Consider the following 26,010-nt stretch of genomic DNA (forward strand, 5'->3'; position numbering starts at 1 on the left):
TACATCTCACTTGTGTTATTCTCGTCACCTTCATTAGCCCTCAGTCCCCTTCTGTCTCACCCTCATCCATTCCCACTGACTCCATCTCCCCCAAAGCCCAATCCCACTCATCAACTTTGCCTCTCGTCTTCTCTACGGGTCTCTTTCCTTCCTGCATCTCAATTCCCTTTGATCAAGATCCAGTGTGCAGTTTCTGTTTCCCTACACGCCTCTCCTCCTCCTCTTTTTACTCTCCTTTGTGTGTATTCTTTTGTCTCTCTCCCCTCAGCTGGTTAAAGCTGTGTTCACACTTGATCGTTATGATGCTCCCGGGCTCCTGAATCGATGGCATGGTTATTTCTGTGCTCTCCTCGCGGCCATCAGACCTTGTGTGCGTCTCAGATGACATTCACAGTAAGCCGGCTAAATTGGGATGTGTGTTAACTAGTGTTTCCACACTCTAACTCAAACACCTGAAGGAGTGAAAATTACCTCTTTTGTTACTTGAAATACACCCCCCCACCCCAAGTGTTCTTAAAAAAAAACAAAAAACACAAAAACATTTTGGGAACTGCAAAGGAAGTAAACCTTGTATTAAACCTTGTATTAGTCAAAGGGGAGAGACAGAAGAATGGTTTTTGTTGACCTGGGAATAAGGACAGTATGCTCTGTCATCGTTATGTAAGAGCTGCAGGTGTGGCCCACGACAGAGCGGAGTGGCCACATCCAATGGGCCTGATGAAGCATCACTTTCCTGCAGGGTTTTCGGGGGTGTGGGTGTGTTAATTTGTGCATCTGAACTCAATTCGAAGTTTTATCTCTCTGATACGCTGATTAGTTCTTTCTCGCTCGGCTTCCTCTCATAATTTTTTGTCTAAGTCGCTCTGTTCGCAGCCTTGGGCTATAATACCCAATTGTTTTGGCTTTTGTACTTTCAATAATATTGAATGTTAAATTAATGGAGAATATTTGTTTTAAACTCGTGGTATCGTAAAAGGATAAAAGTATGGATACTTCTGCCAACCCTAGTGTTCACTCTGGCAATCGTTTTTAGAAAGCTCATATTTGGTAGCATCAGCCTGTATCAACGATCGCTTAAATTGCCATGTTTCTGCAAACATGCACTCCTGTATATGAGTTAATGCCTCCCATTCTGCTATATGCCCATCTGTGAGTGCCTTGTAGTGTTCTGTGAGGGCACAGGCAGAGAGCACAGATTCCAGGTCAATCCATCAGGGACTCAAAAGGGAACAGAAGTGGAGACAAAGAGCCATGAGCTCCTTAGCCTCGTTCCTTTGGGGGCTCTCAAACAAGCCCCTTGTCCTTGTGATGTCACACCCAGCAGTGTTCCACACATTTCCCATTTTTCAGCCCTTTAAAACTTAATCAGGTTATGGGCTGGGACTTAGGAGCGACTATTTCTTTGGACCCTCTGATAGCCGCTCCGTCTTTCCAGGGAATAGAGCGGAAAATTTCTCGATTGAATAATCAGGTTTGTTATTCCAGCGGTGTAGCTCAGGAGGATCAATATCAAATCAAATGAATATCTCTCCTCTACAGCCGGAAAAAAAATCCAACTTAGACCAGTGCCATCAGTCATCTGAAAAATGTTGAATTGCACTGAAGCCAACAAACCATGTGGGGAAATGAATGAGTAATGCTCTCCTCTAACTTAGCAGCTATTGTGCTCAGTGCCCTTGAGCAAGTCACTTAACCTGCTCCTGCTCCAGTGGAGCAACAACGGAGCTGAGCAGCAGGAGAGGCTGGCCATTTTTCTGGAGAGATCTGCAGCAGGAACACGATCCATTAAAAAGAAGGGGGAGCAAATTTGTCTTGCAAAATGAAAAAATAAAATAAGTGGCTAAATGTGCAGCAACAGCAGAAATGAGCGTGCTCATGTAGAATACTATGACTAGGCTTTCCATTGTGATGTGATTGAGATGGTATGTCACTTTACTATAATGCTGACTAGTGTTCGACCGAGAGGATTTTTTACACCAATGTTGATATGGATTTTATAGAGGAAACATTTGCTGATTACCAATATGGTAATGAATTTCCGAGCTGGAGTGAAAAGAGACCTTTTCCATTAAGAATGTGCACAGTTTTTGCACAGACTACATGCACATATACGCCGATACTGATAAATCTATGTTAGGCCAATATCGTACTGATAATATCGGCCAACTAATATATCGGTTAGGCTCTAATGCTGAAAAGGCATTTGCCCAACTGTTCCTTTTAGTGTGGAAAGCCAGAAATAAACAAATGTACACCTTTTACACTTGTTTCCGCAAGATATGCCGCTGTGACATATATTATTTCTTCTTTATCCAATGGCTGTATGTTTGACTCCATGGGGATGTTAATTTTTGCCTATTTTACAAGCTATTTACTTTCATTTTATTCTACCAAAAACTTTTTTCCGTTTGTCCTACCAAAACATATATAATGACAAAATCACAAATGCATTCCTTCACAATATAACATCCCTATTATAATCAAGTTATAATCTCGAAAAGCTTGTTCTCTGTGGTGTCAATGATAACTGGTAATTGTGGGAGCACACTTCCCAGATATCCAGACAGTGTCGCACATGTGACGTCCACGGTTGGCTCCGGTTGTAACTCTTGATTTTCACTTATTTTTTGAAGTTGTATCTATAGTCATCTATCTTTTCTTTGTTTGTTCAGCCATAGTAGATTACTGTTTACTCGCAACACTTGCAGAGACCAGAAAAGCAGCCGCTTAGCTCCGCCTACCTGCTCTGGCAGACCAACCACGCATCACTAACTGGGCGCTGCTTGTGATTTTCTTCCGCTAAAGTCGCACCAGACACTCAATCACCATTGTGTTACCTTATTCAGCGATAGATAGAGACTTAACAGACATTTATTTAAATGAAAATCTTCAAGATTATTACTTAAATGTGGTATAATTCTCTTTGGACCCAATATTAAAGTTTTCTTTCAGCTCAGAGTTTGAACTCTGAACTTCTGCGCTGAGTGACCACTGATTGTGTCTGTAATAAAAAGGACTTTAACCAACAGTGATCTATTTCAAAAACTATTTCTTCAACAGTATATTTCTGTTTTGTTTTTCACCCCAACATCTGACTGACTTAAGTGAAAGAATGTTTTCATATAAAGACAGGAAGTGAAAGCTGTAGGAAGTCAAACAAAAAGGCATTCCTATATCGCCTTCTTGAAGGGTTCTTTAAAGGGTGAAGCAATCAGTGTTTGTGTCAAGTATCTGCGTTTTTATTTCACTTTTCATATATACACCCTCTGTGGTTTTTCATTAGTTTTTGGTTTGTAGTTGAGAATATCGCTTTCTCCATTTGAAAATAACCCTCTAGGATGAGCAGAGAAACTGGATAATAAAATAAAAATATCAGGACAAAATGAGTCCTTGAAATTAATTACTAAGCAGTGATGAGTGATATCTTACACTGTATCCATCCTGACAATCTGAATGTCAAATGAACAGTTTACAGAAGGACACATTGGCAGGTTTTTTTTCGATGACCTTAATTTGAAATTCATGCTCATCTTCTTACCTGCTTTATTCTCTCCTCTTTGCAGTGCAACAATGACTATGCCCCAGTATGCGGCTCCAACAATCAGAACTACCAGAACGAGTGCTTCCTGCGCAGGGATGCCTGCAAGCAGCAGTCTGAAGTACTTATCATGTCAGAAGGCGCCTGTCCTGCTGGTATGTACATTTACATTAAGGCGCCTACACAGATGTATGCACAAGAAATATACCGACACTAACACACACACACACACACACACACCCCTGCAGTGCACACTGAACATTCTCATAAGCAGAACAAACTCCTGCTTAGCTGTGAGCATGCAGATGATACAAAGCACATGTAAAGCTGGATGCTACAAATATAAACATCTTATAAATGTAAATCCGATTTTAAAATGTAACATACAGCAGTAAAATGCTAATAATCATTTATACATGCAAACGTTTCCAGTGGTTGAGACTCAGTTATTACAGTGATGCATTACTTCAAAGGAATTGCAAAAAAATGCATGGTGACGAAATTGCTGGAGGTGACAGCCTGATGTAATTTTCTCAGGTTCAGTGTAACAAAAGCGACTACAATCACAGTGACATGTATTCTCATTAAACAGATGAAGATTTCATCATATGCAAACAATGTCCTCACAGAAAACTAAAGCTAGCATTTGGCCAAGAGGCATGTTGTAAACAGTGTTAAACAAGTTAATTATACAGTTTGTTTAAACTCAGTGTGTTAAACAGAAAGTCAAAGGAAGTCTGGCAGCTTTGACCTTTGGTTATGTAATGTTTAAATAAGTGTCAAAAGGCATAAAATGGAAATACTTGGCAAATTGTCATAGGTAGTAACTGTAACATAGTTGCCAAGAGGCATGCTCAGCAAAGCAGAAAATTGAATGACTGAATCACACATCATCTTGATGGCCTTTTCATTTTTTTTTCTGGATTATGTCGACATTTTGTAGTCTTTTATCTTCCTCAAAGAGTCCTTGAATTAAATCCGTAAGGGATCCAGTGAAGCCACTTGCATTTTTCAAATGAAAGTCTTGCTGTATTACTTTTGTCTTAAGCACAAGAAAGGACATTAGTTAGAATGATTTGATCACTGCTTTGCATTCACAAACAATGCAGGAAATGTACTCTACGTGATTCACTCAATAGTTGGTATTTTCTAAAGGCTTTTTTGTTACAAGATATGCAAGTTTTAAGCCATGGTAGCAGCAGCCTGGGATAGCAATCCTCATCTGTCTATTTGTCAACCACTTTGGCTCATCTCAACAGACAACTGATTTGAACTCGTTCCTTATAAAACTAAAAGTCTTTTAATCAGTCTCAGTATGTAGCATGCTAACACGCTAAACTAAGACGGACCGTAAACATCTGCTAAACATCATGTTGGTTACCAAAAAATGTTGCACTTGTTTTAGTATGTGTTAGCTTTAAGGTTGGAAATTTGCTTTTTTTTTTAAAAATCTGTGTACTTGGGTGATTATTCAAACAGCAATTGCTGTTTAATTTTCAAGTGTAATAAAGTTGTAACAGATTTGGTTTTGGCTTTGTTGATAAATTAGCTTTTGCTAGTAGCTAGCATTACTAAATATAGCAAGCTGATACTTGATAGCAGAATGAGCCTCGGATATATTGCTTGTTAGCAAGTGGAATATAATTGTTAGCATACTTGTATGGTTACAACCTATCTTTATTAGTTTAGTTGACGGGGGCCGTGCACAACACAACTGCTAGGAGTTAGCTGTAGAGCTAATTTACATCTGTGGTCCCTGGACAGGAAAATACAATAAAAAAACACACATTACAGTATAAACAATTAAAAACAATACAAATTAACAAATATATTGGTTGTGTTGCATTGTATTGCTTTGCTGGTCACTTTGGTGGCAAGACAATTTGCATTTCCTCAAACATGTCTACTAGTGTGTGCAGAGATATCACATGGAAACCAAAAGAGATTGGCTGCTGGTCTTTTTCCATACATAGCTTATTTGCTATTATCTTATAAAGCCATTTACAGTGCAAACACTGCAATTGTTTTTATCTATCTCAGTGGAGGGAAAGAAATGTCAACACAAATAGATTGTCTATTAAATGATTGCATGTAAGTAAGTAAACTAATTAGTATTGTATTCAAGCTTTATCCAGTGAACTATGTGGCATTGTTGTAGCATATCATGAAGTAAATGAAATAATGTAAATACAATTAGCTCGGTGTATAATGATAATGCATCACAGCCTGTTTATGCATGAGACAATTAAGTGTGAACTACAATCAACAGGTAAAGTGTAAAGACGACCTTTAAGCCAATTTATAACAGTTGCCTCCACATCTCCCTGGCTGACAACGTAGGGAACACCCATTTTATTCTAAGGAACACATATATTGTTTCCCTTTTTTATACCCCATTGATGACAACAGCTGCTGTTTTTGTCTTTTACATTGGCTGGAAAGGAAAAGCGCTGTGTGTAATCACTAACATAGGCTAATTTGTATTACAGTTTGCTGATATAGTTTGGTGTTTAAGCTGCTGAGTGGGCGACTTCAGTCGGAAAAGGTCAGCTAGCGTATTAGAGGAGTTGCGGTTATGAGTAGTGCTGCTCGGAGCACACAACACTATGAAGTTAAAGATTCTTGGTACTAAAAGTTATATTAATTTACTCTAAAGACAGTGGCAGAAATATTATCCTCATAAAACGACTCATATTTTAATCATGATGGCTGAACATAAGTTGTGACTTATTTTTGTCCGGTTGTTTCCCTTTGAGCACACACTTTCTTTTGTATACCCTGCCATGAATTGTGCACGGGCCCTAACGGAAACAACCAGCCAAATCTTATGATAAATGTGATGTGATTTGATACATTTATTCGCATACCAGAGCAGGCCTCGATTCTTACCCCTCTGGTTTTTATTTCATTAGAATGTGTAATTAGGTTTGGCCTGTGTAATGTGTTTAATCCTATGATGACAAATCCAAATGGATGAGGATAGACTTCAGAAAAAGCATTCCCTGACGCCCACGAAGGAATTCTTTCTGAATCCACCAATTAGTGAGTCATGTTCTGAATAATGTTCTTAGTTATGAATGAGTGAATCCACTTGCTGTTTCTGAGGCAAACATGTGAATCACAGCTTAAGCTAAGGTAGTACTGCTAGCTTGAGCTGAGCAGTGGCTGACTCAGTTACCCTCAGTGACGGACAGCTGGCAGAAGTCCATTAAAAGGCCCTTGAATGGGCTCCGCTCAGCACAGAGAACATGTGGAGTCTGAGGTGGAAATGTTGCTGCAGTAATAGAAGTTGTGTCTGTGTGCCAGCTTGCAGTCACATGAAATGTTCAGCCTGCCTCTAAATTGCTTGTCTGCGGGTTGTTTGTGAGGTCCTTCTGAAGACATGTGATAGTGTAAGCCAGAGTGTGTGACGAGGCTTTGTGTATCTTTTGAAAGAGAAGCGGGATAAAGACCCCTTTCTTTCATGCAGCAAGCAGGACTTTAAGATCTTAATGCAGGGTTCAAACAAGGGTGTTGTTGTGGTGCAGTCTTCTGATGAACAGACCACAACAGTGGTCCTATAACAAACTGGTCTCCCATGAATTGTCTTTGTATATTAATAAATATATTCCCGCGATCACTGCCTTGATTTTGTTCGCAGATAAAGTTTTTAGAGTGAATGAAGCACTGCATTGTGATGTCAAATCTAAAGTTAGCATTATTTTTGTAACCTACTTCATGATGTAAACATTACTATGTAGGTTTTTTGCCTAAAACTAACCAAACAGATGTTAACCATGCGTTAGACAGGAAGAAATAGGTGCTACGGTGTGCATCTTAATGACAGTCGAGAGAACAACCTTGTGTGTCTGAATAACAAAGTGAGAAAACATCGGTATTTGATGACCTGGGATATGAATGCTTTGGGATGGATGACAGACATACAAAGCGCAGGACTGTCACACCACTGCCCTGGTTTGCATCCACACCTGACTGTATATAAAGATGGATGACGCGTCTCCATACTGTCATTGTACAAAAGTGAAGCCAAAATACCCTTGGAGTGGGCGCTGCCATCTTGCCCATTTGGATCCAGAGTCTGCGCAGTAGAGATCAGCGGAATTGTCGTCCCGCCCCTTCCGCTAACCAAAAACATACATTTAACTTACTGAAAAAAATGTCAAAGATCCCACATGTCGGCAGCAGAACAGCTTCTTGTGTTGGTCTGAAGGAGATATTCACAGATGTGGAAACATCAGTGACTGTAGTGATTGTTATAGTTACGTCTCCTCTCGCCGTTCCTCCTCTACTCTGCTAATCCAGAACAGATCGGCTGCAGGAGACGGATTTATCAACAGAGCTGTCAATCATGGTGTGAGACAGTTTTTTCCAGCATCAAATCACCAATTAAAAGTAACCTTGTCAGAAAAATGAACACTTGGACATAAATCAGCATGATAAGAACTAACTATAATGAAAAAATATTTGACTCGTGTCTCATCTGTTAACATGGAGGAGGCGGGCTTTATGACCTATACTGCAGCCAGTCAGCAGGGGGCGATAGAAAGGTATTGGCTTCACTTTTAGGGAGCTGTCATGTCATCCATCTTTTTACGCATTCTATGGTTCACACTCCAGCGTTACATTTCAGAAAGGTCATGATTTCGTTTGGATGTGTATGACATTGAAAAAGAAATTAAATGTGTTGTCAGTGAACATTATACTTTGTTACTAGCAAGATGCATATCTTTAATATATTAATAGAAAGTGTAATTTGGTAACTGTGTTTCCATCAAGACGTATTTGCTGTTGCAAATTGGTTGCACATACAAATTATTTCTATAGGGGGACAGAGCTGAATATGCCCTTTGCAGCGTCAAGTCTTTATCTCACATACATCCTATCAGGTGAAAAACAGCTATCAATGGTAGCTTCATTTTTTAACTAAATCTTACAGTAGCATGGAGGTAGCGCCACAGTTATCTGAATCAAATAGCTTTACTTAGCTCCTTTATTGATCAAGTTGTGCGGCAGCGTCCACACAATTGTGTCCAAGCATTCTCCTGCCATACATGGGCATGTGACAGAAGCACACCCATATTACATTGGCCTGATGCTTTCCCAGTCTCTGCTGCAGGGGAATACAGACCAGGAGCTTTAGTTTAATTGATGTTAAGAGGATAAGCATCTTAAGAAATATATCAATTTAAGTAAAATGATAAAAAATGTTTGACATAATTTCTGTTAAATCTAAAGTCTGCTCTCAACTTCCAAGACATCTAACATAAATTCATGAACACACTCCCAAATTATCTTACACGTACACATTTTTAATTTTAAGTTTTTAATGTAGTCACTGTTTGTCACTTTTCCAGAGAGAGCACAACAACTTCTTAGATTTAGTATGAAATTGGCTTTATATTTGGTCTTTTTTTTCCTATCCTATTTGGAGAAGCATGGTTTCTGTACGAGAAAATTACTACATAATGTGTCATAGTAAAGCCTTAGAGCACCACAAGCCTCCACAACAACCTCATCCATCAAGTGGATTTAAGAGAATCTCTGATGTGTGGCAACAGTACCACAAAAACATTCCCTCAGTTCCCTCTAATAGCCGTTTATTTGGGTTAACATCAGGTGACCGTGAAGGTTGTAGCATTTCATTTACCACATTATCAAACCATTCAGCGAGTCCTTGTTCTCTTTGTGAAAGCATCTGCATTCATTATGTTCCTCTCTTCATTTAAAAAGGTTTGTCATTGAATTTTCTCACGAGTAATCAACAGTTATAATGTGAGCAGAATGGCCTTTTGTATGTCATAGCTCCCAAAAGGTTAAAGGCAGATAGAAAACGGCTCCATGAGGAGGTGGACAGGCTTCAGTGAAAAACGGGTGATATATTTAAAAGTAACATGAAATTAAACATACATTTCAACTTTTATTATTTAAATACAAATGTCATAGTAACAAGCTTTTCTGAGATAGATGTTATTCAAATATTTTTGGTGTTAAAGTTGTAATGTTGAAGAGGTTTTTTTGACGGCACCTATGGTGATAAACAGTAATTGCAGAAGCACACTTCTCAGACATCAAGACAATGTTACATGTGTGACGTCCACGGTTGGCTCCGGTTGTATCTCTAAATTTTCCTCACTGACGGTTGCTTTCATCTGAGTGTCGAGTTTGTTTCTTTTTCTTTGGATTTTTTTTTACTTATTGTTGAAGTTGTATCTGTAGTCATCCATCTTTTCTTTGTTTGTTCAGCCATAGTAGATTACTGTTTACTCGCAACACTTGCAGAGACCGGAAAAGCTGCTTAGCTCTGCCTTCCCTCTCTGGCAGACCAACCACTGCTGGGCGATAGAAAAACATATCACTAACTGGGCGCCGCTTGTAATTTTTTCCGCAAAGGTCGCACCAGACACCCAGTCTGTAATACTGCAAATGCAATCAGTGGGCCAGAGGCTCGATCACCATTGTGTTACCTCATTCAGCGATAGATAGATAGTGACTAAAGAGACATTTATTGAAATGAAAATGTTCGAGATTATAACTTTAAATTAGTCAATCTTGGATATGTTCCAATCAAAGTTTAGGGTTTTAAAGTTCGTTGATATCACGGTGATATCCAAAGGAGGAGTTCAAAATGCTAGCTCTTCATTTGAAAGTTAAACACATGAGATTGCTATGTGGGAGCTCTCTTACATAACCGAGTGTTCCACACAAACCTCTCATGTGGAAAAGTAGGCCAGGCAGCTTCTTCTCAAGTGTTTCCTCTCTGCCTTCTTCACCACTTACCCTTTTCGCTGATACCCTCAGCTAAGCTAACTTAAAATGATTGCAGCAATAGAAAAGATTCTCGCATACCAGAGATATGAGAAACTCATGGTAAGGGATACAAGCATCAAACTAGTTTACCCGAGCTGTGCATGCACTGTTGCAAAAACCTTCTTACTTTCCCGTATTCTCTCTCCCTCCATGTCCTCCTTTCCAACCTCCAAAATCCCATTAGCTCTAACAGTACACAGTGTAATGGATATATGTCAGCCTGCCTCTGCCAATACTTGTTTCCCAGGCGGGGAGAGAAATATCAAGAAAGGGCTATCTCGGAGGGAAACTTGGTGTTAGAAAATCTAGATGTAGTGTTCATATTGTAACTTTGACTCTTTACATGGCATATTCGTCCATCAAAAAACAGAATCCTGCTATTTTAATGTAAAGGAATCAGTCTCGCAACAAGGTCTAAAGCTAGTCTTTGAATATCGTCAGCACAAGGAATGTTTTTTTGAGGACTGTTATTTGAGTGGGACTTTCAAGACTTAGATTCTGCTGGTCAGCGCTACGAGGTCTAACAAAAATATTGACAAATTATTACCTCATAAAGTAGGCTGTTTGTTTCTAGTCACCTTATGAATTGAAGTCCACTCTCCTTTTAACACTGTTTTGGTCTCCACCAACCAACTGTGAGTAATATCTGTCTCTAAAGCTTCTAAATGCTCCACTTGTTCATCAGCTTGTCACAAGCTAACTGTCTGTTAGCAGGTAGGTGCTGTGTAGGAAGTGTCCAGCCGAAAACAGCTGCCAGCTGCTGCTGGATAATATGCTGAAGATAGCCAAAACAGTAACGTTGTGGTTATAGTGATAGTGATAGTGATTAGTTCAGCTTTTAAAGACCTTCAACCTGCCTTTAAGTAGGGCTGAACAATTAATCGAAATGTTATCTAAATCGCAATATGGCCTACTGCAATTTTTCAAATCGCAGGAGGCAAAAAAATTGTTAAAGGTGAAATGTGTGTGAAAATATTTTAATTTAAGTATTGTGCTGCTGAGAGGTTCTGGCCTACACACAGACCTAAGTATCAAATGTCTTGGTTTGGTACAGAACCCCGCAAAAATCACAACATAACCATTTTGATGAAGGAAATGAGAATAATGATGTCTTTTCATTCCCTTTAATATCGCAGATCATATCGAAATTGCAATATAAGTCACAATAATCACAATCATTCAGCCCTTAAGCCAAGACAAGACGTCCTTAATGTTCTCTGAAAATATGTTCCATCTAAAACTCCTCGACTACCGGACAAACTCTTTTTGTTGATAGAGATCTTACGATAAAATCTAAAGGTCGGGAATAAACAGTTATTTCTGTACTTTGAATGTTGTTGGCAAAATGAAAATGAAGCAATTTATAAGGAAAATTTCAGAATCCGGATGAATGTCTGAGACTTTGAAAGTTGCCAGGGAATTTCAATATAAGGTCGGTGGTACGATCCCCAGCTCCTCCAGCCTACATGCTGAAGTATCCTTAGGCAAGATGCTGAACCCCGAATTGCTTCTGTAGACATAACCTGCGGTGTGAATGTGAGCGAATGATTAGCTGATTAGTGACATTATATGACACTAATTTGGTATATGAATGTGTGTATGAAAGTGTGAATGTTGACATGTAGTGTAAAGCGCTTTGAGCAGTCAGAAGACGAGAGGGGCGCTATATAAGTGCAGTCCATTTACCATTTGCAGTCCGTAGAGTAGCCAGATTATTCTTCTCCTGGTGACTCTTTACTCGTGTGCCAAATACTTAGCACAGTTGTTATTTTCAATTGTCTCCACTCACCCATAATACAGCCACTACTGTCAGACCCTGAGGACTAAACAGAAAACAAAACAGGTTGAAGAAACTAAAGTGTATTTCACCTCATCAGTAGCTGATAAGGAGACCAATAGTTTTTTACATTTTAACGTACCATCTCTATCTTGTGACCCATCTCATTATACTGCCAGCTCTCTTTATGTGTTTTCTGTGCATGTTGGACCTGCAGGATCCCCCTCCCTCCATGTGTACTAATCCAAAGCACCACCTGACTGCACAGTTTCATGTGCTCTCATTAACCCTCTTAGACGGCGCTGAGGCCAAAAGGCCAGACGTTTGAGACTTCTGTCAGTCCCAAACAGTAAACAGGAGGCCTGCTGAGGTGCCAGTTTCATGCTAAGTGACAGCACTGAGGCGTAGGCAAACACGATTTCATATCATAGCCTTCTGCTTTTTGTCCCCAAGGAAAAGCATTTAGTATTGGCTGCCAAAGAAAACCAAGAAAAGCATGCACAATATTACAGCATAGAGGTTTAGATTCCTGACATCTTACAAATGAGGGTATTTTAGCCCATTATTGACTTTCCAATGCAACATTCTTTAGACGAAGAAGCAAATTTAAACCTCCTGTTTTCTAGTTCAAGTCCATTCCAGTCTTTATTACCTCCATGTCACCGACAGATAAGGAAGTTCTGATTTAAAAGTCGATAACAGGGAGCGCTCTCAGTGGTACGGAGCCAGTAAAAGCTGATGAGCACAGGATGGTACCACTTTCCTATTACATCAAGTGCTAGCCCAGCACAGAGAGGAGTAGTTAAGCATTAGCTTAGCCAAGTGAAACAAACCAAGCAGCCTATTTCCCCCAAAGGACAGAGTGTTACGCTAAAGCAAGCGCTAACAAAGCAATTTCCAACTCGGCTCACAAAGTGAAGAGAGAAACTTCCAGGAAGTCATTAAACGAGAAGGTGGGGGAGGGTTTAATTGACACATTGTTAAAATGTTGATGACATGTTTAATCACTATTTTGTTGCTGTGGTATCCCTGAGCACTGACAGATGACAGGAGCCATATGTTTGGCTGATGATTTAAGAAGCACAGGCTGGTTAATGAGTAGACCAGGAGCTGAATTACTATCAGTGTAATGGTGTCGGTATCATTTCACGTACAGTACAGGAGGAGTCATCAATACAACACTAATTCTCTGTGTACGGGAAAAAAAATCCATGTGTCGTCATTGACAGTTAGTTGCGCTACTTTAAGTAATGATAATCTAAGAGGTTATTGATTTTATTGATTTTCTTTTGACTTGCTTGTCCTCCAGGGAGGTCAAAGTTCAAGATGAGCACACAGCAGCAGCATCCCAGAGGGTCTTTCTCAAGGACAAGTTAAAGCACCATTAGGGTAAAATGTTTGTTGGATGATTCTGCTTGCTTTCTGCAATATCTGAGGATTGCATCTATACATTTAGGGAAAGGGAAATAAGGTGGTTAATAAAAATGCAAATGTTAATTGCAGGTCTCCCCTTCAGCCCACCACCTCCACACCCTTACCCTCCCTATTGCACACCACCTAATGCATTGGCAACGTACGGCAGCACCGGACATAAATCGTGCCATGCAGAATCGTATAATATGCACATAACTCCTCGTGCTACTGGGCTGGTTGGGACTTTGAAGCACTTTCTAATGGCAATCAGGGAGGAAACCTCAGCAGTTCTGTCAGATTACAGTGTGATGTAGTGATGCCTGGAAGGTCTGCCACTTCTGAGATTCCAATTTAGGATCTGTGTTCTATGTAGAGAGCTATTTGTGCCAATAGGATAGTTACGATTCCTGCTGAATCAAGGGATCCACCAACCCCCGTGGCCTGCAGATTAAAAACCCATGTTTCCTACCGAGCTGAAAATGTTTCTATCAAATTCTGCCTGGGTGGAACATAAGTTCAAAGGTGCAAAACTTGCTCTTAATATCCCCAGACATCTCATTTAGTCTTTACAGCGAGTATTTTTGGGAAAATCCAATTCAGAATGGAAAATCAGATTGCCACAGCTCAGCATTAAAAACTGAGGAGGAATAATCTGCCTTTTATTGCAGTTGAGAACGTTTTTTTGAGCTTATTTGTACTGCAAACTGTGTGTGCATTTGTGCACTTAAGGGAAGGTTTTCTACAAAGAAAGAAATAATACCAGCAAGCTTTTATATCCTGTCATAGGCAATATGTTTTTAAAAAAGTAAAAGAAAGATTAGATGTAATTTAATACAAAACTGCCAGCCATTAAGCCATACCTTCGACTCAAACCAGGCCTTATTAAAAGTAAGAGGAAAGTGCGTTCATGCAGGCGAGAAAGGAAGTGTCTTCAGTCCGTGTGAAACGCAGTGTATCCTTTTGTGTTTCTCTCTCTTTCTTCTTGCGTCTCCCCTCTTCTAATCAATGGCCCCGAAACAGGAAAAAAATTCACTTCAATCACCCATCGTCAACCGAGGTTACCATTTCTTCCCACTTGGCACTCCTCTGCTATCTCACTCGCCCTCAGAGCCTCTCACAAAATAAAATTGCCTGCTATCTGCTCTTTGTGGGCCTTCATTTGGCAGACAAGCAGCAGAGAAGTAAGCCTGCACCTATCTCCCTGGCCATTTTGTTCTATTTTCTAATGCCAGTCTTTCTCTCCTCAAACCTCTGCCCTTGTGCAGATACTAAAGGTTTTTATTGATCTCACATGAACCCCTTCTGACTTCTGCCTGATCCTTCAAGCTAAGCCTTTTTCATGAAACACTGCACATTTAGTGTCCCACATGCTCCAAGGTCAGTGAAATGCTGCAGGTTTAAAAGGAGGTGAGACAGAGGTGAAGACTCTTTGTAAAAGTTGTGTTGAGATGTTTTTACAACATCAGAGGTGCCCTGTGGAGTTACCTGGTAAGCAAACAGCATTTCTTTTTACATTCGGTGTGAGTCAGTGAAGCACTTTGTGTGTGTCTTTGATATACTCTTTCATTAATTTTCCATTACTGACATTTTCTTGGGCTTTATTTCATTCTAGAAGGGCGTTAGATGCTTTGCTTCCACTTCAAAGTGATTTTGAGTCGTGTTAGGTTATGTAGTTAATTAAATTAAAGTCATAATCTCGAAGATTTTCTGTTAAGTCACTATCTGTCGCCAAATGAGGTAACACAAGCTTGATTGAGCCTATGGCCCACTGATGAAAGCCTTTGCATTTGCATTATTAGAGACTGGTGCTGTGTTCGAAATGCCATACTATACTAGCAGTACGTACTGATTTGGCAAAAATGTAGTATGTAGTATGCAAACAAAAGCAAAATGTGCAGTATGCCATAACTACCCGGATGTCGTACTGATTCGGAGGAAATCTCCAGCATGCATCAGACCAGTCTACCTCGCCTACTGTATCCCACAATGCAAAGCGCTGGAACGTCACAGCTGCAGATGAAGTGACGGACAGCAGCAGCATTCCAGCGGAAGGGGGCGCAATAGCTAAAGAAGTGGCAGTTATTGTTTACGTCCACCTGGCGTAGCATACTGCAAAATGAATTTGAAAAGCTCCTCCATACTACATACTACCGCCGAACGCAGTATGCAGTATATAGCATGTAGTTTATAGTATGTAGTATGTAGTGTATAGTACGGCATTTCAAACACAGCCTGGGTGTCTAGTGCGACTTTTGTGGAAAAAATCACAAGCGGCGCCCAGTTAGTGGCACGTTTTCCATCAGCCAGCAGTGGTTGGTCTGCCAGAGAGGGTAGGCGGAGCTAAGCGGCTGCTTTTCAGGTCTCTGCAAGTGTTGCGAGTAAACAGTAATCTACTATGGCTGAACAAACATAGAAAAGATGGATGACTACAGATACAACTTCAAAAATGAGTGAAAATCCAAAGAAAAGAAAAATGAAAGCAACCATCAGCAAGGGAAATCAAGAGTTACAACCGGAGCCAACCGTGGACGTCACACATGCAACACTGTGTGGATATCTGGGAAGTGTGCTTCCGCAATTACCGATTATTGGCAAAGAGAACGGAACTAAAATCTTCGAGATTTGCACTTCAAATGAAAAAGTGATATATTACAGCCTCACCGTAATAACAAAGGCAATAACATTACATGTGAGATGCAAGAATTCCGAGAAAAAGTGTTGAAAAAGATAGAAAATAATGATTATATGAATATGCCAGATCATATCATTGAGATATGGCTTCATGCGTCACATTTTATTTCTACTCTTTAAATTGTGACAGCTGTGACCTTTCCTTGATAAATTTGCGTACCTCCCAAAAACAGTACCTTTTAATATGGATGTTCACTCGCTTCTCTGTTTTGTAGCTTGTGGAAAGAATGATGAGCAGTAATCAAGATAAGACAACCAGGGCTTGTTTAACTTGTAAGATGTGTCTTAATAGTAGTAAAACACAAGGAGCAATTTCTTATAATAGATACCCCTCTTTGCTTCTTACAGGAGTATTATTTATGTGACAATGCTGCATATTTGGCATTCAGTGTAAGAACTGGGGTGGAGGGTAATGACTGTAAAAGTGCTCGATAAAAGGGCATCATTAACAACTTTAAGAATGCTAAAATGAATAAATGAATACTTCCTGACCCTCTTGTTTCAGTTAGTGTATCAGCAAGTCTTTAAAGGCAACTCCTCACTCCCTCACTGGATCCAACAGAATCTCATCTGTCCACACAGGAGCCAATGCCAATCCCTTTTTTCAGCCAAATTAGCTGCATTATATTCTGCATGCAGCTCCTGATGCTTGTAGTAACACCAAGACACCAACTTTACCAACACTATATGTATTAAGCATCCATAAATCAGCATGGTGGTAGTTGTGATTGATGCTGATTTATCCCCAGTATTAAGCAGTCTCCTTTTCTGAGAGTGCTTTTAATTATTTTTTATGTTTTTAGATTTTTCAATTTTTTGTTTTTGTTTACAATATCACAGTTAAATTTAGCAGAAGCTTTTGTCCTAAGCAACGTACACCTGAGGGTTAAGACAACACAAGTAAGGATCAGGACAGGTGGGAACAATGTGAGGAAGTGCCAACAATCTGCTTCAAGTGCGATTGGACACAGGTGCTGACAGGCATTGCACAGAGCCAGTGCACACGGTGTATAGAACCAGATTTATTTATTTATTTAAAAACAATAATAATAATTATCATAATCATCATCATGAATATCCTAATCAAGCAGGGTGTATAGAAGCAACAACATGCTCAATATCATCTTCACCAACATCATCAGTAGCATCAATATCAAAGCAGGAACTGCCAGGGGTCACAGTATACCTAAACGGGTAAAATGTACCCGCTATAAGAATGTATTGATTTTCAAGGTACAAGGTTCATTTATTATTTTACAATACAAATGTATTGTTGTGTAATGAAATGCTAGATGCGGTGTCTTTATTCAGCTTACAGAATGACAACATAACAATGAAATATATTTGTAACAATAAACTTTATTTGCAAAGCACTTTCTGAACAAGGTGCTTCACAGAAAACAAACCAAAGGACAGCATCCAGAGATTTGCCCACCATCAGACTCACCTTCACTCAATTTAATGCCTAATTTACATTCATGCATCTCTTCCTCTTATCCATGTTGAATTGGAGTTTATGACTTGATGAGCAACTTGATGACACACAGTAGTAGAAAAAAAGGTGTTGCCAGATCAACATACAACGTATCAATCTAGACACGTGAAATGAATAGCGGGAAAAATGACGCTGTTCTATATATGGGTAAATTTGACCTGTTGGCGGTTATAGGTATAAATGGCCATTTTTTAAAACTGGCTTCATGCTGACATTTTTTAACAATAGGGGGCGATAAAGAACACAGTTTTAGGAAAAGTCAAAGAATGGAGGGCTTGAATATTTCCTGGAAAAGGAGTTACATACAATCAAAAAGACAGCTGCGTTTAAATTTTAGCCGTTGGCGGTTCTAGTGTTAAAGCAACAACGTGTGGAAAGTGTTTACACAGTCATTTATTGTCTTTATTTATGTCTGTAAAGAACGTCTGAAAATAGATGCATTTTGTACTGCTGTTTGCTACAGTATATTTAATTTATACTACAACTTCCACAGAAAGCTTTGTGGTTGTCTAAATAGACAAATAAGATCAAGTTTAGTGAAAAAAGTTGCAAGCATGCAGGATTACATGAAGTAATGTTTGTTTTACATAACAATAATAATAATATTTGAGGGACTGAAAAAGTCAAAGAAAATAATTTGTCAAACGTAAGAAAAAGAGAATTTCAAAAAGGCCTGTACCATTATGATACTTTTATTTTGGAGGCAGTCTCAACTCACTGATTATAATCAGATTGTGAGTGGTCGCTTTGAGATTTACTTTCCATTAGCACTTCTGACCATCTGCTGCACCGACCTTGAAGACTCAGCCCACTGGAGACGTGTTTTTATTCCATCAGAAATTTATTTTATTGAACCGAGGCTCATGCCATTAAAGTATCAGGACAGCCTGCTGGTCAGAGTCTGTGTTTTAGGGCTCTGATGGCCCCAATAATTCAGCCTGTGTGTGCACCTCTCCTTATAAACCCGTCTCACATGGGTATTCATATGGAGCTCAGCTATTATCCCCCCACAGCCCTCTGAGGGCCTGCGTCTGGTGTCTGGCCCGGGGCGTTTTAGCAGATCGCTTTATGCCACGGCTCAAGTTACACGGTGCCTGTTCTTCGAAGTGCTCATCAGTATCCCTTTCACAGCCGTATCGTTAAACAATTCAGCGAGCTCGATGCGTTGAGGGAGCTTTGCACAGAATCAGAGGGAAAGGCATGGACACACAAAACATTGACAACTAAACTCACAGAGCCTTTGGTGGCTCTACAGTTCGGCCATGGAAGGTCCACAGCTGGAGGTGTTACTGTCCATATGCTACTGTAGATGCATGCTGCTCAACGGCCCGGGGCATCTACTATCATCTTATTCCTGTTTCCCTTTTTAAATCTGACTCTCAGTTTCACTTCCTGCACCATCTTTGGGAGGAATCTCGTCTCGCTCAAACAAACCCACAAGATAACAAACTGTCTCACTCACTCTCACACGCACTCTCAAGCAGACATCCACATTGGCCCCAGACACACACTTACATATGCAGAGACACGCTTATTCAGCTTAATGCCTGTGTCTGTGTGAGCCTCTGGTTAATAACTGTGTTTGTTCTCCTCCGCAGATGCCGGCTCAGGATCAGGAGACGATGGTAAGATTACTCACCTTCTCCTCCTCCTTATTTAAGACTCCAAATGTGCTGCTTTTTAGTGTGTTTCTCTTTGATTTCACTGAAACTATGTTTGCAAGCCAGAAGCATTTTTACACAGAAGTTCATTTTTTTAAAGAAACTTCAGGTAATTAAAAGCTCTAACATAATGTGATGCCTTAAAAAGTTTGATTCAAGTTTATTCAAAGTTCATATCATTAAATATTCCACTGCATATTACAGTAATTTAAATAACTCAGGAGGCGTCATTATGATTTAATTACATTTATACTTTCCTTATGGTTTCATTAAGCTAGAAAACGACTATAATCAGTGTTTCCATATTACTAATGGATCACATGACTACTTGCATGTGACAGAGGTCACTCATAATGCATTCAGAGAGACTTAACAGCCAACTCTGCCCTTCCCCAAAGCATAGTGTATCAGCCATAAGAAGTGGACTTCGCCTCTCGTCAACCATTGGTTGGTGAACTGCTGTTTTAAACTCCTTAATTTGATGTAATAGTCATCACGTCTTGGTTATTAGGCCAAAAGTGACGATGTTTTAAAGCTCCTATGAGGAACTTTTGGTTTGTGTTGATTTTGGCGCCCCCTGTGGACAAAGTGGTACCTCTTATCTCTTGCTGATCTTGTCCTGTTCATGTATAGGAAGTGTTTTTTTAAAGAGGGGGTATTATGCTGTTTCACATTTTAAGACATATATATAATGTTACAATGTTGCATGTCCAGACTAAATGTGGGTGAAGTTTCAAATCTGTAGGTTAAAGTATGTTGGAGTAATCCCCAGGCTTCTCAGCTCAGCTGCAGGCTGCTGTGAACGCCAGATTTCACACAGTTTTTTCTGCAGGCTGCAGAGAGCTGGCCAATCAGAAGAAAGTGGGCTTGTAGGGGATGGGTTTCTTATAGGGACAGAGCTGACTTGAGTCGTTTCTAGCAGATGCTGTATGAGGGCCTGCACAGTTTACTTAACTGTAGAGTAAAATGTGAAGCTTGAAATTAGCTCGATACCCCCCCTTTTACAAAAAATCTCCTCCATCTTTCTTTTGAAATTCAAATGTACCACTCGCTGTGAATCTTTGCTGGTAAAATACAGAAAAAGGGTGCAAAGTTAACCGCTTGTCTGACACCTACACCCCGGCAGTAGCTACAGGTATTTAAAATAATGATAAAGATATAACCAATCTTGTCGCTGACGGTTCTGTTTGCTTTTGTAGCTCATATGGAGGCATCGATATTAATTTCAGTCCGTTTCATAACCAGCTAAAAACTCTAACAAAGCTGAAGCTGGGAAAGGAATGAGGGGTGAAGTTATCAAAGTTTTGCATTGCAAGCCCAAAGCTAATTTGTTAGCTGGCTAATTCATAAGTGTATGACAGTGTGTTGTTGGCTGAGCAGAGATGTTTATTAATCGAGAAAAAAAAAGCTAAGGGGGCCTGTGAAACATAGGGAATTTGATGTTCTCCTGTACGCATCTCGGATGGAAGAGCAAGCAGTGAATGAATAAAATAAAACGATTCGGGCCACTTAAAAGAACGAGAAGGAATAAGAAGTTTTCATCACTGTTGACAGGCTGTAAACAGGTTTTACTCTGCGGTAAAGTTGGGCGTTTTAATATTGGGTTGAATGGGGATTTACTCACTTTTGGAGCCAGCCTCAAGTGGCCATTCAAGAAACCCAGTGTAGGCCTACAGAACCTGTCCGAAACTAAGCAACAACAGACTTAAGTTTGTGAGCATATTGGGGCCTGTAGCAGCTACAGAGCCAGTTAATTCACTTTAGGAAATGCTGGAGAAAAATACACCGGGGAAAAGGGAGAGAAAGGGTTGGATTTACCGCTGCCTGCTAACTTAGATTATGCTAACATAGAAGATCATCATCTTTGACATGTAAATACAGTAAATTGGAATGTAACTGTGACTGAATAATGTATTTAATATGACACTATTTCTACTATCAGCAAATAGTTTGAGTGCTTGAATGCATCTTGAAATGTGTGGTCTGGCTGCAGGAAAATACTAGTGTAGTTTGGAACATGGTCTGCAATTACACGTTTTATACACTGTTACAGTTTGTGGTTAATCTTTTCACTGAAACATGCAATATTATTGGCACAGTCCTTTTAGGATTCCTAATCCCAAACTGATTAATTTGATCAAGGACTTTTTTTTTGTAGAACTGGTAGTCCCAAAAGATAAATCCACTTACAGAACATGTGCACTTCCTCTGTAATTGTCCCCACTGAACATACTGTCAGGGCTACTTTCTAAAAGCCTTGCACAGCCATGCAGAGAACACGTGCTGTGGGGAAACTTGCCTTCGCTTCTAGTTCCTACTCATTTAGGATTGTAGAAGTGTTTAATGAAAGGAAGTAACAGTTTTCTGAGATTGAGCTTGTTTATGAGTTTAAAGTACAAAAAAGAGAAGAGCTTCGTGCGGTGTGTGACTTTTTCTGAATAACTTTTGTGTACATAAGTAATCAGGTAAAACCTTCAGCTGATTAATAACAACTAAGGCTCTAATTTGTTGCCTAATTGGCCAACACTCCTCAGCCCTGATGTCGGCACAGACAGCACACAGTCAGGAGTCAAACTCATCTGTCAGTGCATGTTTGTACGCATGCATATATTTGCTCTGGTCCGTCTCTATCGGTCCTCCTGTGTGTTTACCCATGCAGTTCCTTCATTAACTCCCGTGCATGGAAGCTCACCAAGCATATATGAGCGAGAGATTGGAAAAGAGATTAGTCCCAAAAAAAAAGACGGCGGACAGACGGATGAACAAGCGGAAATGAAACTGGTGCTAGGTCAACCAGAGAGCGGGAGAGAGAGGATGGGGAGGCTGGAGTGGTAGACAAAGAAATAGCCAGAGGAAAGTCGCAAAATAGATAACAGAACTGAGAAAACAGAAGGCGAGTGCTTCTGAAAAGGAGGCTGAGACGGAGGGCAGACAGCGATAAGGGACATGAGGTTGAATAAACAAGGAGAAATATACATTTTCATCTACAGCGTGACTTCTGAACACAATATTCACCACATTTGCTTTGCTGCACATTGAGCTGGATTATTTGACAGGGCATTTCACTATGCCATTCTCAAGATCTCTTTTTTTTGCAAACACTTGCCAGGAAAGGCCAGAACAAAAAAAATCAGCCTCCTGAAAATCTTTTATAGCAAAAAATTGCCCTGTGATAACATTGTTATGACTCCATTTGGCAATTTGTGAAGTCGCCTGTTCTCTGGTCAGAGCTCCGTGCTTTAGTTTGTTTTTACTGCACTTCAAAAAATGTGTCTTTAGGAGAACTACAATCTCTGTTCCCATCGGCTACAGTCTGACGACGATATAGCCTCTGGGGACGACAGTGAACATGCCGGGCATGTAGCCAGCGGCTACATTGTTTAGTGAAATAGAAACAGTTTTCTTGTGATTGACTTTAATTAACGGGTCTTGCCTTTGCTGAAATTTCAACATCATGATGCAGATTCGTTAAAAAGTCAAACTGAAGCTTTGTCAGGTCTGTCCTCAAGAGGAGAAGAAAAATACTTTTAAAATGCTCATTTGTTGAACGGAGGTCAGATCGATCATTTCTGATGCATTTGAGGAAGTCGGGAAATCTAAACGCTGAATGGCTTTTTGTGAATTTTAGAGCGTATTGTTGGCTGAACTTCCTGCAGATGTCTGTTTATCGAGATTAATAAGAAGCTAGATCATTGTCAGATAGCTGCTGATGGGAGTCGGGATGTCATTATGGCACATTACTGCCTGCTTTTGCTCTCCACTTGGACTGTTTTTCCTGCATATGCAGCAGCCTGCTGATACGTGATTGGTCGATATTACTCGGACTACAAGCGTACTACAAACGGAAACCAGAACACTTGCAATCCTTAAAACCCACATCCCTACATTTCTATGTAGAATCTGTAAATAGAGATTAGGAGAACTGTAGAAAAAATAATAATACTGGCAAAATTGACAAAAACACATTGTTTCTTCAGTCGCCTGTTATATTCAGGTAGTAACTAGCATGTAAGGCAGCCTGTCTGTAGCCTGAAAAAACTAAGCCCAAGGCAAAACCCCCCACCTACGTGTGGCTCTGATCCCTGGTAATATTGTAACAGATTATGGTTCAGATGAATGTTTGAACATTTTATCAGCTCAGGTCTTATCTCATCTGTATTTTGGCAGCTGGATGGCAAAACAACAATGTTCAGAGAGACAGTGGTTAAATTCATCAGCCTGACACCAAAACAACGGGACACAAATAGGATTTTGGATATTACACAGGAACACCTCTCTGCAATGCAATACAATTAAATGGCACCAAAAACTACATCCTCTAAAGTGATCATACAAAACAACACCTTTTTTAACAGTAGGATTGATTGCAGGACCGTGTAGACCTGATCTAGTTCTATCTTAGATTATGTAAACTAAGCAGCATCATGTCTGATCAAAGTAACAGTTGTATTTTTTTCCCCTAATCATATAATATGGCGAACTAGCTTAGAACTACAAGCATAGCAAGCTAATTGGCTTAATTAGCAAGCTGGCTATAACCGTTATGCACATCAGCAATGACTGTCATCTCATATTGCTTTTTATTTCTACCTTGGTATAAAATCTTGTGTGAAACCTTGTGTGAACAGATTTTTGGGCACTATCTCTGCCACCATTTTTATGTGAACTGCATATGTTCCTCTGAGAGAGGGAAGCTTGGCAGGCCAGGCAACAGTAACTGAGAAGCTGAAGAGAGGGGAATCATTTGCAGAGCATCTCTTGCATAAATGCTCCCTGTGTGTGTGTTATACCATAAACATAGTCTTAAAGCGCTCCAAGGCAGCCAACAAGGTCTCCAAAGTACACTGTGTTAGTGAGAACTACAGGTCAGTGCTGTTATACGGATGTCTTGACAAATTTTGCGTGAAAGTAAATAAAAATGTTGCCTTTAAGTGTGAAAATCCACTTTTTCATTTATTTATTTTTTTAAAGTGACACAATTTTTGATATTTAGAGCAAAAAATTTTAATTTTGTAAAATAGTGCCCTTCAGAATAAAATTCATAGACTGTATAAAAAGATGGCCGACATGACAGCTCCCTAAAAGTGAAGCCAAAACATTTCAAGCGCCCCCTGCTGACTGGATGCAGTATAGGTCATAAAGCCCGCCTCCTCCATTTTAACAGATGGGACATGAGTCAAACTATAAAATCAAAATACACGCCAAATAAATTGTTCTCAAATGGTTTCTGTCATTATAGTTAGTTCTTATCATGCTGATTTACATCCAATTTTGAATTTTCTGACAAGTTTATTTTTAATTAGTTATTTGATGCTGTAAAACGGATGATTGGCAGCTCTGTTGACAAATCCAGCTCCTGCAGCCGATCTGTTCTGGATTAGCAGAGAAGAGACGTAACTAAAACAATCACGACAGTCATTGAAGTTTCCATACCTGTGAGCATCTGCTCCAGACCAACACAGAAGCTGTTCTGCTGTTAAATACACTGACGTGCGGGATCCTTGCTGTTTTTTCTTTTGTTTAGTGGAAGTGGCTACGGCAGCTCAGATGACGTCACCATCACAAGATGGCAGCGCCTATCACGGGGGCTATTTTGGCTTCAAATTCGTACAATAAGAGCAGATGGAGACGTGATGTCCATCTGTATACACAGTCATTGGTCCACATCAGATTTTATATGAATGTTCTTTCAGAGTAACAAGATTAACTACCTATAAAATACTTCACATGGCATAAAAATGCCCTAAAATTACTGGATCATTGAAAATAAGAGGAGCAGCTAAATGGACAATGAAGCAACAGGCTGGAAAGGGGCAAAGAGTTTAGTGTCATTTCACACATTGTCCTCTAAAAACATGCGGATAACCCCAACGGAAGCTGCTCATTACGAATGCTCACCTTTTAAGACCCCTGGGTGGTTACACTATAAGCTTGTGAGCTGTCTTTATTCTCAACTGTCAGATAAATGTGACGAATCGATCATTCAGGACGAAAAGAGACAATTAGGAAAAAAATCGCTGAGAGGCAGAGAGGGTATATTTGCAGTAGAAGAGTGGGAGGCGAGAGAAGAGGGCAAGGACAGGAGGAGGAGAAGCACAAACACGCCCTATAAAGATAGAACCATAGCAGAGGTCAGAATAGATGGAGAGATACAGTCGCAGAGACGGGAGGGGAGCTGGAGGAGGTGGAGGGAGAGAAAAGCTGCTGGTGTTTTATGAGCAGGGGAGAAGGTTAAAGAAAGTGGTTGTAAAAGGCAGGTCAGACTCCTGTTGAGGAAACCAGCAGAGGAAAGGCACACTGGTAAAAATCAAATGTATTTTAATGGCCAATGATAAATCTACAAACATAAAATCCCAGTCAGCTGGCTCGTTGCCAGTTTCATTGGCTGTAAAATGTGTGAATGTGTGTGTGCAGGCTGCAGGCTAACACCTTGCATGTATACATTTATGCTCGTTGGAGTGTCTTCCTTCGTGTGCGAGACAGTAAGTAAAACCACAAGTGAACCATGCAGGGAAATGCCCCGAGGACACGAGCGTGGTCACATGGCCCCGTTAGTTAGAATCAGACATTTGTCCAAATCAAATTGTACGCTGGAGAAATCGAATTGCTCTCACATGATCACGCAGGG

The 26,010-nt window shown here is 40.0% G+C and overlaps 1 protein-coding gene across 2 annotated transcripts in view; it reads left to right on the top strand.

The window, feature by feature from the left end:
- The window catches only part of LOC138592893 (tomoregulin-2-like), a 134,579-nt gene that overhangs the window by 48,312 nt on the left and 60,257 nt on the right, over positions 1–26,010 (top strand). For both annotated transcript variants that reach the window (XM_069663792.1, XM_069663793.1), the window contains exons 3-4: positions 3,564–3,693; positions 19,320–19,346. In XM_069663792.1, the coding sequence (XP_069519893.1) occupies positions 3,564–3,693; positions 19,320–19,346 (157 nt within the window). The remainder of the gene's footprint in view (positions 1–3,563; positions 3,694–19,319; positions 19,347–26,010) is intronic.

The sequence above is a fragment of the Semicossyphus pulcher genome, unplaced genomic scaffold, assembly GCF_022749685.1.
Source record: "Semicossyphus pulcher isolate SPU_LCO1_2020_fin unplaced genomic scaffold, fSemPul1.0.p SCAF_15, whole genome shotgun sequence".
NCBI lineage: Eukaryota > Metazoa > Chordata > Actinopteri > Labriformes > Labridae > Semicossyphus > Semicossyphus pulcher.